At 43.5% G+C, this 12,477-nt stretch overlaps 1 protein-coding gene across 2 annotated transcripts in view; it reads left to right on the forward strand.

Annotated features, from left to right (window-relative positions):
- LOC112560706 (cyclic nucleotide-gated cation channel alpha-3-like) overlaps positions 1–12,477 on the forward strand; it is a 41,132-nt gene that overhangs the window by 13,627 nt on the left and 15,028 nt on the right. For both annotated transcript variants that reach the window (XM_025232719.1, XM_025232720.1), the window contains exon 3: positions 9,220–9,359. In XM_025232719.1, coding sequence (XP_025088504.1) covers positions 9,220–9,359 — 140 coding nt within the window. The remainder of the gene's footprint in view (positions 1–9,219; positions 9,360–12,477) is intronic.

Consider the following 12,477-nt stretch of genomic DNA (forward strand, 5'->3'; position numbering starts at 1 on the left):
GAGGAGACTAGCGTCAGGACATACCATCTTGTTCTCAGGAAGATCAGACGCTCAGCACTCTGAAGGAGTAGCTCTACTCCTCAACAAGAAAACGGAAAAGGCACTGCTGGAATGGAAGCCTTATGGACCTAGGCTTTTGAGAGCAAGATTCCATTCAAAGTACACCAAGCTGACAGTGCTAGCCTGCTATGCACCAACAAATGACTCTGAGGCAGAAGACAAGGATGCTTTTTACGATCAGCTCCAGGCAGCCTCAGAGAGCGTTCCAGCCCATGACATATTGCTCATCATCGGCGATCTCAATGCCAAGGTGGGAAGTGACAACACCTGCAGGGAGCATGTCATGGGCAAACATGGAATCGGAAGCATCAATGACAACGGAGAGAGACTGGCAGACTTTTGTGAAGAAAACAACCTACTGATTGGTGGCACACTCTTCCCACACAAAGACATCCACAAGGCAACATGGACATCACCAGATGGGACCACAAAGAACCAGATAGACCATGTCATCATCAACCGAAAATGGAGGATCTCACTTCAAGATGTTAGAGCCTACAGAGGAGCAGACGTTGCCAGTGACCACACTCTTGTGATAGCCACAGTTTCTCTGAAGCTGCGTCGATCACGAGGAAAACAGGCACGTCAGCAGAGAGTGGACTCTGGCAAACTGAAAAATCCAGTCATCGAAAGGGCTTTTGCTATGGAAGTAAAGAACAGGTTCCAAGCACTAGGAGACCAACAAGAGATGACCTTAGATGACTTCAATCGAGTCTTACAGGAATCAGGAGAGAAAATACTGGGCTTCCAACGGAAAAAGAAAGAACAGTGGATCAGAGAAGAGACATGGAAGAAGATAGAAGAGAGAAAGTCAGCCAAACAAAGAATCAACAGCACCAGATCTGAACGCCTGAAAGAACAACTCAGACAAAGATATGCAAAACTAAACAAAGAGGTAAAGAGGATGGCAAGAACCGACAAAAGAGACCACATAGAGAAACTGGCAGATGAAGCAGAAAAATGCAGCAAGTAAAAATGACCTGAAGACACTGTACAAGATAAACAAGCAGCTAAACAACGGGTTTAAGAACAGTGATGTGCCAGTGAAGACGTGACGGTAATGTCATCGAGGGAGAGGCAGAAAAACTACAGCGCTGGAAGGAACATTTTGAGTCGGTTCTGAACAGACCAGATCCCCCTCAGCTTGCAGACATCCAGCCAGCAGCTATAGACCTTGACATCTGCACAGACCCACCAAGCCTGCAAGAAGTGACAGCAGCAGTCAAGACAATGAAGAGCGGCAAAGCACCAGGGGCAGATGGAATAACAGCAGAGATGTTGAAAGCAGATATAAATGTGACAGCTCCCAAGCTGACTGAAATCTTCAAGCAAGTTTGGGAATCAGGGCAGCTCCCTGTTGCTTGGAAGACAGGGCTCATCTTCAAGTTACCCAAGAAAGGAGATCTTGGAGACTGCAATAATTGGAGGGGCATAACACTTCTTTCCCTCACCAGCAAGGTCTTCAGCAAGATTGTTTTGTCAAGACTGACGGCAACTCTTGAGAAAGACCTCCGACCACAGCAAGCAGGATTTCGTCCTGGGCGATCCTGCTCCGAACACATCTTCATTCTGCGACAGATTCTGGAGCAGAGCAACGAATGGAACACACCGCTGTACATCAATTTCATCGACCTGGAGAAGGCTTTTGACAGCATCCACCGCGAGTCCTTATGGAAGATCCTGAGGCATTACGGAGTCCCTGCAAAACTTGTTCAGGTCATTGCAATGCTGTACAGCGATTTCAAATCCCAGGTTGTCTGTGACACAGAGCTCACAGACCCCTTCAACGTCAGTACCGGGGTGAAGCAGGGCTGCATTCTGTCGCCGTTCCTCTTCATCCTGGCCATGGACTGGATCATGAAGACTTCCACCGACAGCGAGAGGAGAGGGATCAGATGGACCATGACTATGACAGCAACAACAACGCTGGAAGACTTGGACTTTGCTGATGACATTGCCCTGCTGTCACACCGCCACCAAGACATGCATGAAAAAACAAAGGCCTTCTCAGAAACAGCTGGAAACCTTGGCTTGAAGATCAGCACAAAGAAAACGAAAAGTATGAGAGTGAACGCCAGAGCCCAAGACGGCATCAAACTAAATGGAGAAGAGATTGAGGAAGTTGACAGTTTCACCTATCTTGGGTCCAAAATGTCAAACACCGGGGATGCGGAGGTGGAGATTCGAGCCCGACTGGCGAAAGCCAGCCAGGCCTTCGCCTCACTCAGGAGCACATGGAAGGCAAAAAACATCAGCCAGAAGATCAAACTGAGAATCTTCAAGTCAAATGTGATCAGCACCCTCCTTTACGGATCAGAATCCTGGAAGATGACCAAAACCATCAGTAACAAGCTTGACGTCTTCCAAAACAGATGCCTCAGGCGCATACTTAACATCTTTTGGCCAAATACCATCAGCAACGAAGAACTCCACCGAAGAACTGAAACCGAGTCCATCACCACGCAGGTTCAACGAAGGCGTTGGCGATGGATTGGACATGTGCTCCGCCAGCAGACAGCAGACCTTTCCAGAGTCGCCCTACGATGGACTCCAGACGGCCGAAGAAAACGAGGCCGCCCAAAGGAAACTTGGAGAAGAACAGTGGAAAGGGAGATGAAAGGAAAGGGCTGGACATGGGGTCACCTTGAGCGGGTTTCAGCAGATCGACATCGGTGGCGGACTCTGGTTGAGGCCTTATGTGCAACCTGATGCACGAAGAGGAATAGATAGATAGATAGTCATCAAATATAAGTAAGGAGTTCTCTTATTTTGATAATGCTAATGATAACGACTATGATGATGTTAGTAACCTTAACTGTTAATGTAGTAGATTTATAAAAGACTATCAAACTCTGAACAAAGAATGGTTTTTCTAGTTCACGAGAGAGGAAGACAGGTCCTCCAATAAAGGGGGAGCTAAGAGCCTAGTGCATGATAAAGTACATTTTTTAAACTAATGAAAAAAACCCAATGCAGTGGTGTAGGAACAGTGCTAGCTGTTACTTTAGAGATGAGTAATATAAATGTTTGACCAAATATAATAAGCTAACTTTTTAAGCTGGTGTTTTTTTTCTGCCGGCGAATGATGTTATAAATGTCCAAAAGTCCCTTGGCAGATAGAAGTTTCTCCTCTCCTGGTCTAGTAGTTAGAACAAAGGCGTTCAAACCAAAATTCGCATTCAATCGCCAGTTAATACCCGTATGACGCAGGGAACACCTTAGTTTACCCATCCATGGGGTGGGTACCTGATTAGGAAGAGGGCTGTGGAAGGCAGCGAAGTAGAGGAGGAAGGCAGCGACCTCAGACAAGCTGACCTCGAGCAAAGTGTGAGCTCCAAGACTGCACTCCTCTATGACCGAGGATCACGGGACGATTTTTGTAATACCTTCACTTCAGAGAAAGAGTTCAACTCGTGTGATGTCAGGTCAGAGTTTATACGCGTACGTCGTCTAGGTTACCACCACTGGGAGACCTGGAACCCTTTGCTGAAGCTTGTTTACACGGTCCTGCGTGCAATCACACTAACGAGAACTTCGAGGTTCCAAAATTTGTATTTCACTGGTGAATCGCATTTAATTGTCCCTCAGATGTAGGGGAGAATGTTCAATAATATTTTGTAATGAACTTTACCCAGTCACTTGGAGAAATTCCGCCTTGAGATGGGTCTTGGTGAGCCTGTCTTATCCTATTTCAGAACTCATCAATAACAGATCCTGTCCTGAGCTTCTACGTTCTTCTTCCGCGGCTAATACCGAGGGACTTGCCTCGCGTCACCTTTGACCCAATATCTTCCTTGAATGCGTTATGAAATTTGGGGAGGTTCTTATGTCTTTTATGGATTCATTTCTCAAAGAATTTCGCCTAGCTTTGTGTGAGATAGAATGCATGTGATAAAGCTTCACGTATAATTGTACAGCTCACAAGAGCTTTATGGCGCTGGCTTCAGTAGAAAAGACATTGTAAATAGATTGGGCGAGAAATAAATATTGGTGGCAGTATTCGTAACTATCCGAGCATTTTATTCTCTGATTACATTCTGTTTACCCCCTAATGCACTGTTCGCTATTCCTCACCAAATGCATATTTATGGCACTTTTCTGACTATCGACTGTTTTATTCTCTCAGGATCTTCGGTTATACAGGGCAGTCGTGACCTCAATTATGTCTTGTCGATTCTGATATTCTCTCCTTTACTGGATTCATCCCTGGAGAATACTTCCAGATGATGAGTTCCTCCAATTTCTCTTCCCCCTCCTGCAACTTTTTGTTAATCCTTGTTTGAAAACTAGTGAACAGCTGGTACTTGCTTTTCTTTAAGGAAGCAGGGGACTCCGTATCTGCTTATCGATGAACTTGATTCTGGAGCAGGTGACTGGTTGACGACTGTTCAGTTCACCCTCCTTGCCCACCCACCAGTTGTTGAGGACTGTATTGGTGAAAGTGGAAGCAGCAGAATAAGAAGCTTGGCTCCATCTTTCACATGACATGGCCCCGACACGGTAAACCGCTAAGGTTCATTGCCCATACAGCCATTTAACCCTCAGTTTAAGTCACGTGACTGGGTGTATAGCTTTCCTTATAACAATTTTCTTCGCGATTAGAATAGGGATTTAAGAAGAGAGATTTACATACATTAGTATTAAGAAATTGTATATATCTTTCTGGCTATGTACAGTGCACTTAAGTATGAGATAAGAATTGTGAGAAAGGCTTCATAGAAAGAAAAACATCAAAGCTAGCCTGATAGGCGAAGTAATTCCTGTTTTACAGAGACATCCAGATATTTGCATGTGATAAGCACGCTCATTTTGTCATCATCGAGGCATGCAATTTCCTGAATGCGACAAACACGCTAATTTCTGAAGTTGACAGACAAGAACATTTCTGTATTTGGATAAACACTTTCATTTCTGCATTATATATAATTTCTGTGTTCGACAAAAATGTTAATACTTGCGCTACCCAGTCTAGCAAAATGAGCTCGAAAACGATTGGTCCAGCGACCGCTGACGATGCAACTCACGTGGCGAGCTCTTGATCACGTGTGTAGCTGTCCAGGTGTCACGCAGGGAGTTGTTCCACCTTGAAAGCTCACTGGTGCGTGTCGATAGTGAATTGATTTCCACGTCTGGGCATCTGGGGAAGGGGGAAATGTCATTAGTGTAGGACTTGAGCTAAGCTTCTGTTTTTTCTGGGTTTTTTTTCCTGCGCAGTGAGTAGAATTCAAACGCAAGAAAGATTGCGTCACTTATCTACGTCCTCCTTTATTTCTCATTCATTCAATCACTCCCTCGCACGAGAAAGAGGGAGGGAATCAGATAAAGCGGTGGTGAGAGAGAAAACACCAGAGTTTAGGGGATAACCCATCATCTTTTCTGTGCCAAAACATGAAGTTAACGGATCAGAATACAGAGTGAAAATAAAGAAAAGAACTTGACATTATTTTTTTTTCCGGATTTCATTTGTCTCTCATATATGTGAGAGGTCCGGTGGCGTAGCGGTTAGCGTCTGTCACCAATACAGTAAAAAGATAAAGGTCATCCCTTACTTTTTCAGGTCGTTCGTGATTTTTTGGGGTGACCACTTTTCTTGGGGTCATCTTTACGTGAGGGTGGTGCCCTTTTGTTAATTAACCTGATGCTTTTTAGGGGGAATGGGTGTGTCTGAATTTTTTTCTTTCTCACACACAAGTCTTTGGAACACAAACGAAACAGAGAGGTGGAGAGTGAGACAAACAGACAGAGGAAACTAGATAACCTAATGGTTCTCATTACCGCTGCCGCTGGAGATGAAGGCCAAGAGAGCAGGGAGGATAGGAATAGTCAGGGAGGGCAGACGATTTGCACCTGGACATCTCGCCAACGACAAACCTTTCATCGCACACATCGTCATGGGACCCAATTAAGGTCTTCGTCTGCAGCGGTTGATGGGCGAGCACGTGCTCAGCGTGAGCTAATTGTGTGTCCTGCACATGTTTGGCCAGATGTGTCATCTCTCGCGAGACCTATTGAAAGTCTTCGTGATTTAGGTTCAATGAGGGCTTACTCTAAATTTATTTCCTTTTGGGTTAACCCATTGTAAGTTCTCGTTGATGTAAGGGATCCGTTTAGGTTTGTCTCACACAGTGAATCTTATTCTAAACGTTTAAATATTTTTACATGATGTTTATTGATCTTTGAACACATTCGATAATTGTATAAAATTGCGATTGCTTGCGTTAAAACAATGCTTATTTGTTGAGTTACTTTATTCTCGATCACATGTCTTTAGTGAAACGAGTGATATCCGCCAGTGAAGAGATTCATTTTTTTCCCTCGTGAACGTTTATTCACGTAGCTAGACAAATGCTTCGTGAGTTTGAATCAATGATCGTTAAAGCAAATTGATGTCAGTGTGTACTTGTGAACCGTCCCACACTACTCACGACTCACAAAGTCGAATGAGCATAAACTCGTAAAATAAGTTTGCAAGATTTTGGAGGGGACCCTTAGAAAAAGCCTACAAAACAAATTCGCTCTCAAACAAATCCTTGTATGGAATACAAACCGTAAGCGTTTGAGCATCAGTGATCGTAATCATCCCCTACACACACACACACTCCGCCATCTGCAAGGCGCGGACAACTCGGCACGTGCGGCGCGCGATTAGAAGATCGTTTACAGTTTTACGAGAGGACGGCGCTCGTCACGCGTGTCGGAACTCTTTTGTCGTAGAAAGTACTAAAGCTCTCCGCTTTTACGCTCGATGGACAAAACGGGATTTGATTGGCTCCAAACGGTTGGAAGGACGTGAACATGACGTCACGCCCACTGACAGCATTGTGAGGACTTCGCCCACAGCTGTTCTCAGATTGCTAACGACACTAATAACATGCTCACACACGGTCCGTCTTCCTTCGTTCACTCCTTCCCTTCCTTATCCCTCTCCTTCTTGCTTCTTTCTTTCTCTCTTTCTCTCACAATACTTACATAGTCTCATATCCAGTATTGAAGTACAGACGTGGGCGCGCACACAAACGCACTGTCTTTCAATACAACGATGAGGCTGTAATAAAAGTATTGTTACAATATAACACTTGTAGCCAAATGTATAAAATTATTAAATGTTTGTGTGCTTGTTTCTTTCTTTTTTTTCTCTCGAATAGTTAAATCTTCCTAGATGTATTTTTGTAAACCTACCGTAATGTTTGAAACATTATTGCTGGGCCGTAAATGTTCATAGTGAACGGATACATTACATATGTACTAATGTGGCTGTCGGTAGTAGCTCGGGTAGTGCGCAGAATATCGGATTAAATATAGCCTCAACCCTTTACATTTTTATAACAATGGACGCAATCTCAAAATAATTGTAGGTGAGTCCACACCTGATCCGAGCACACCTGGTCAACAACTCTTTCCTACCACACAGTAACTGCAGTCCCTAGGATTGTAGCTTCAAAGAGTGAGGCAGGTATATTCCTTGCTCTCCTGGTATAATCCTGTTATACTCAAAACATTTCTTGAAATATCCAATTTACACAAAATAAAAAAGTACACGTAATTTCTGAGAACCTAGACCCCAGAGCGTGGTGAATACATACAGTAATCGGGACATAAAAATGCAACACAAATAAAACATTACTTTGTGTAGACAAGGATTAAAGCTTCACGAACGATTTCCTTTTCAGTAGAAAAAATGCCTATTCCACATCTCGACTGGGAATACGATTACAATGTTCATTAAACACCAGCACGAGTTATTCCACCGAGCTTCCATCCACCAGCTCTGTCATACATGCTTGACACATCAAAAAACAGTTTGTGGCAAAAACCTAGAAGATCATTTCACATCTTTGCAGACTTCACTGATGTGGATGTTGCGCTAGTCGCGGGACATCTCAATCCCAGCTCTCAACAAATTATGTTTATTAATATCAATTTAATCTCGTCAAAATGACTTTCCCCACCCTATGTACTTATAGTGTCCCCTAAACTCTATTAAGGAGTGGAAACTTGTATTCCCTGGACATGTGCATGTTAGTTAAGCATCGCTCATTTCTTGCTCCCCACCAACGAAGACCAGTGGTGGGCCTCGATAACCGATTTCCACATTTGTGTCCAATCAGTCGCAACTCTTTAGGCCCTGCAGTGATCTCCCTTTGGTCCCCATATCCTATCCACCACCACCCAAAAGCCCCCAGACATTCTGGAATCCATAGTGTCGTCTGGGCTGGGAACAAAGCCGTTTTCATCTTAATTTACTTTCATGTTTTCTCGGCTGAACTTATCTGAGTTTTCTCTGTTCTTCGTGTGCTTTTTTCGTATTTTACCGAAGATAATAGAAAATAGCAAAGTATGGAGTATTGTTCAGAGAAGAATGACACCAGAAGTTCTCAAGTGTTGAACCTAAGGACTGAAAACTCGTCAAAAGGTCTCAGGTATGAACCTGGACTCAAGAGAGGTCTCCAGACCTCAGAAAGGTAAGGGTGGTTGTGACTGAACACAACGAGGCAGGAGGACACGATTGGTTTTGAAGAAACATTTTAGAAATAAAGCAGAAGGTGAGGATATTTGTGGCGGACGGTGGGTGAAACCTTTGTGATTCCCTTTTCCACCAATTTGCGGGAACATTATTTGTCTAGGCAAGTTGTTTGTCTCTGGTTCGGTGGACTGCTCTTTGGATGATGTACTTTACCCTGCTGCAGAGCTTGTGTCTGTTCTCCGTGCTGAGTCATTGCCGGCATCTCCAAATGATTGTTTTAAATGTGTTACACAGAGCTAACTGCCACAAACGTCTGCTATGCAAGGTAAAACTTAGACACAGGCATAATTTCAAACTGTCCTGGGAAAGAGAGAGAGTAGGTGAGAGAAAAAGGTTGTACAGTTGTACTGTTATTCCCCCGTGTTTCTTGTTATTGTTATTCTTATTCTACAACTTGTAACTGTTGTTCCATACTGCTAAAACTTGTGTTTCACTTTAATGTTATTCTAGACGTTTCTATTGCTTTATTATACTGGTAGCAGTTATTGTCCGCCATTTTTTACTGTCAATCTACATTTTATAGCTGTTATTTCGCAATGGTAACGATGATCTTTCAAATTTTGTTATTCTATACTTTTGTATTTGTTTCTTCATACCGGTAACTGTTATGGTCCACCTTCTGACTGTTATTACAGCTATTCAAACAATGGGCTTCCGGGGGGCGGTCGCGGCCGGTGCGGCGGCCGGACTCGTTTCTGGAGAGGTTCGCCATGGGCGGCAAGGACATCCCCCACCACAGCGGCGAGAGGCGGCACCGCAAGATCTCCGACATCAGGTAGGCTTCTGTTGGACTGGCAGTGAAGTGTATGGCAAGCATGTTGTCATCTGTTAGGCAAATGTATTGTACGCGCATGACAAGTGTAATGCAAGTGTATTTGCCTGTAGTCCCTTGTGAGTCAATGACAAGTGTATTTTGAATGTCTGATGAGGGTCTTCTAAGTCTTTTAAGCCTATGGTGATTGCCCACTGGTTGGTGGGTGTCTCAAAAGTTGATTGTGATCATGTGGCAAGAGTATAAAAAAATCATAATCATAATAATCATAATCATCATCATCATCATCATCATCATCATCATCATCATCATCATCATCATCATCATCACATATATCAAATCAAATATCACCCAACGTATCACCAACTGTGGCAATTTAAAAAAAAAAATCACACAGGTTACCAATGCTTTCAGGCCAAACGTTAGTGACATAGAACTTTCCTCCACATGCTAATCTCAAATTTGTTTGCCTGTACAAAAGGGATTTGGAGAAACTCAGAGATTTGACCATAACTTACACATACTTGGTTTGACGCATCGGCAATTCGCCTGATGAAGAACGGCCCTTTAAAAATTCAGGAGTGGGGAACCCGTGTTTAACACCCACCCAGCAAATAAAACTATATAACAGCAAAGCAATTAGCTCAGTAAACGGATGCTAATGGAGAGGAAGAATAATCTGCTCGAGATGAGATCTGAACCTTAAACACCTGACCTCACAGAATTGGTGGCAATCACAGTTGCACCACCGGGCATTGAGTATCTCAAGTAACAGCCTGAAGTTCTGTTTTATTTGCGCCGTTCATGGTTGGTTCACTGACATGACATGGAGCACAAACAAGATTATGGACGGCATGGGAAGGGTCAGGTGACTTGTCTTTGTAGGATGTGCGTGAACTGCAGCTTGGAGGGAAAATCTGTTGCTCAATTTCCAATCGTTTTGCTGGGAAATATGATGTTCATCAAGCTGCTGTTGGCATCTCATGTTACCGTTTCTCCGGCTAGCTTCAGGTGACTGAACTGAGAGTTACATATTGTTTAGAGTTCTCTTCTGTATATTTCAGGACTCCTGATTTGACAAGGTAAATGCGGGGCATCAACGGACAGTGTGACTGGGTGAACTGGGCTTCACAATTTTGAAGTTCATCAAGAACTTTAAGTTGTTTTTTTTTGAGGGCGTTCGCTAGACTATAACAGTGTTGTTTTCTAGCAGGCTTGTCCTCTTGCAACTAATTTGATTACCTGCTTAATTTTTGTTCTTATCTTCTCTGTTTTCTTGTTATATCTTTCTTTTCTCTGTTTTCTTTTGTCTTACCAACCCAAAACACCCATTCTTTAAATCGTCTGTTTGTACACTTTTCAACATCGCACCATTTTCTTCTTGATTCCGACTCTCCGTAGCTCGGGTGTCTCAGAGAAGGAACCAGAAAGTTGGAGTGGTAGCCATGGGATCGATACTAACTCCATCTGCGGCTGCCGCCTCCCAAAAAGCGTGTTGCATTGTAACCAAATTGCTGAGGATGATTGTCACCCCATCCTCGTGTTTCTTCAGATAATCAGGTCGCTTCTTCGGCCTTCTCCGCATCTAGTGGCCCGGCCTGCCAGCGCAGACGGTAACAAGGAGTCAAAGACTGTCAGATGTGAGGACGGTCCAATTTATGCGCGTGTGTGGATTTTTTTAGATAGTTTATTAGTTCTTTTTTATTAGATTATTTTTGTTTGTTTGTGTGTTTGGTTGGTTGGTTGGTTGGTTGGTTGGTTGGTTGGTTGGTTGGTTGGTTGGTTGGTTGGTTGGTTGGTTGGTTGGTTGGTTGGTTGGCTGGCTGGCTGGCTGGTTGGTTGGTTGGTTGGTTGGTTGGTTGGTTGGTTGGTTCGTTCGTTCGTTCGTTCGTTCGTTCGGTCAATCGTTCAGTCAATCGGTCGGTCGTTCGTTCGTTCGTTCGTTCGGTCAATCGGTCGTTTGTTCGTTCGGTCAATCGTTCGTTCGTTCGTTCGTTGAATCGTTGGTTTGATTTAGTTGGCTGCTTCCTTATTTTTACAAAGGCTTATATTTATTTTAAGAAATCCAGGCGCGCATACACATTCACCCAACCACTTATCCATCTTCCTACACTCACGTTCCAACGCAGTCACATCCTTTCTCTGCTAACAACTGTTCATTCGCTGCTCAACTCCAAGCTGCACTCGTCTGCTTTTATCCGAAGAAACTTTGACCCTTGAATTTCTGTCCTCTCCAACCTTCTCCCCTCTGCCATCCATCAAGCATCATCGATTATCGCTAGCAGCTTCTGTTAGGCCTCGCGCTGTTTGTTTCTTCTCTGACTTCAGTAGATCGCATGCGGCAACCCTGCTTCCGTTTTCCGATGTCCATTCAGGTAAACTTTTGGCGAAAATGTTCAAAAGTTCAGTTGGAAGTGTAAGCAAACCTCCAATTTACTGGGAATAAAAAGAATGATGTGTCTCGGTGCACGGCTTACATTTCACCACAAATTGGTCGTTTTCTTCTCACCTTTGGCTTTCACCAGTGCTTGAGCTGTGGCATTTAGAGTGATCTTTCCTTGCCCTCACAACATTTCTCGTTTTATGTTTTTTTTCTCCTACTTTTCTCTATTTTTTGTTGCTGTCGAAGTTTTTTCTCCGTTCATCCTTTTCTTGCTTTACTTCCTGTTGCTAGCTTTGCCGCAGGATGAACTTTTCTTGGTCGAGTTTGATGTGACTGGTTTGAATTATTGGCCAAGCTTGAGCTTTTTTCTAGAGGCTTTTTATTATCTTTTTTTATTACAGCGTGAAATCTTTTTTTTTTTATTTTATCGCTACATTTTGGTATATTTGTTATATATTAGAAAAACCAGCACCAGGGTATTCCATCTATGTGATCGTTATTGTTCGTCGTGGCTACAGTTAAATTATAAATCACTATTAACAACTGCATGCCGGATGGAGGTGATTGGTCGGAAACCTCAATTGTCTCTATTTTTCATAACGATTTCATATTGTATGCGTAGCGGTTCTTTCCTGCCACTGTGTTTCCAGAAGCCAAGGCCCCCTATTTCCAAGCTAAATCTCCTATTTATGGAAATAACAGTGTTCGACACTGCCTGTACCTTTTTCATGCGCAGCG

The sequence above is a fragment of the Pomacea canaliculata genome, linkage group LG3, assembly GCF_003073045.1.
Source record: "Pomacea canaliculata isolate SZHN2017 linkage group LG3, ASM307304v1, whole genome shotgun sequence".
NCBI lineage: Eukaryota > Metazoa > Mollusca > Gastropoda > Architaenioglossa > Ampullariidae > Pomacea > Pomacea canaliculata.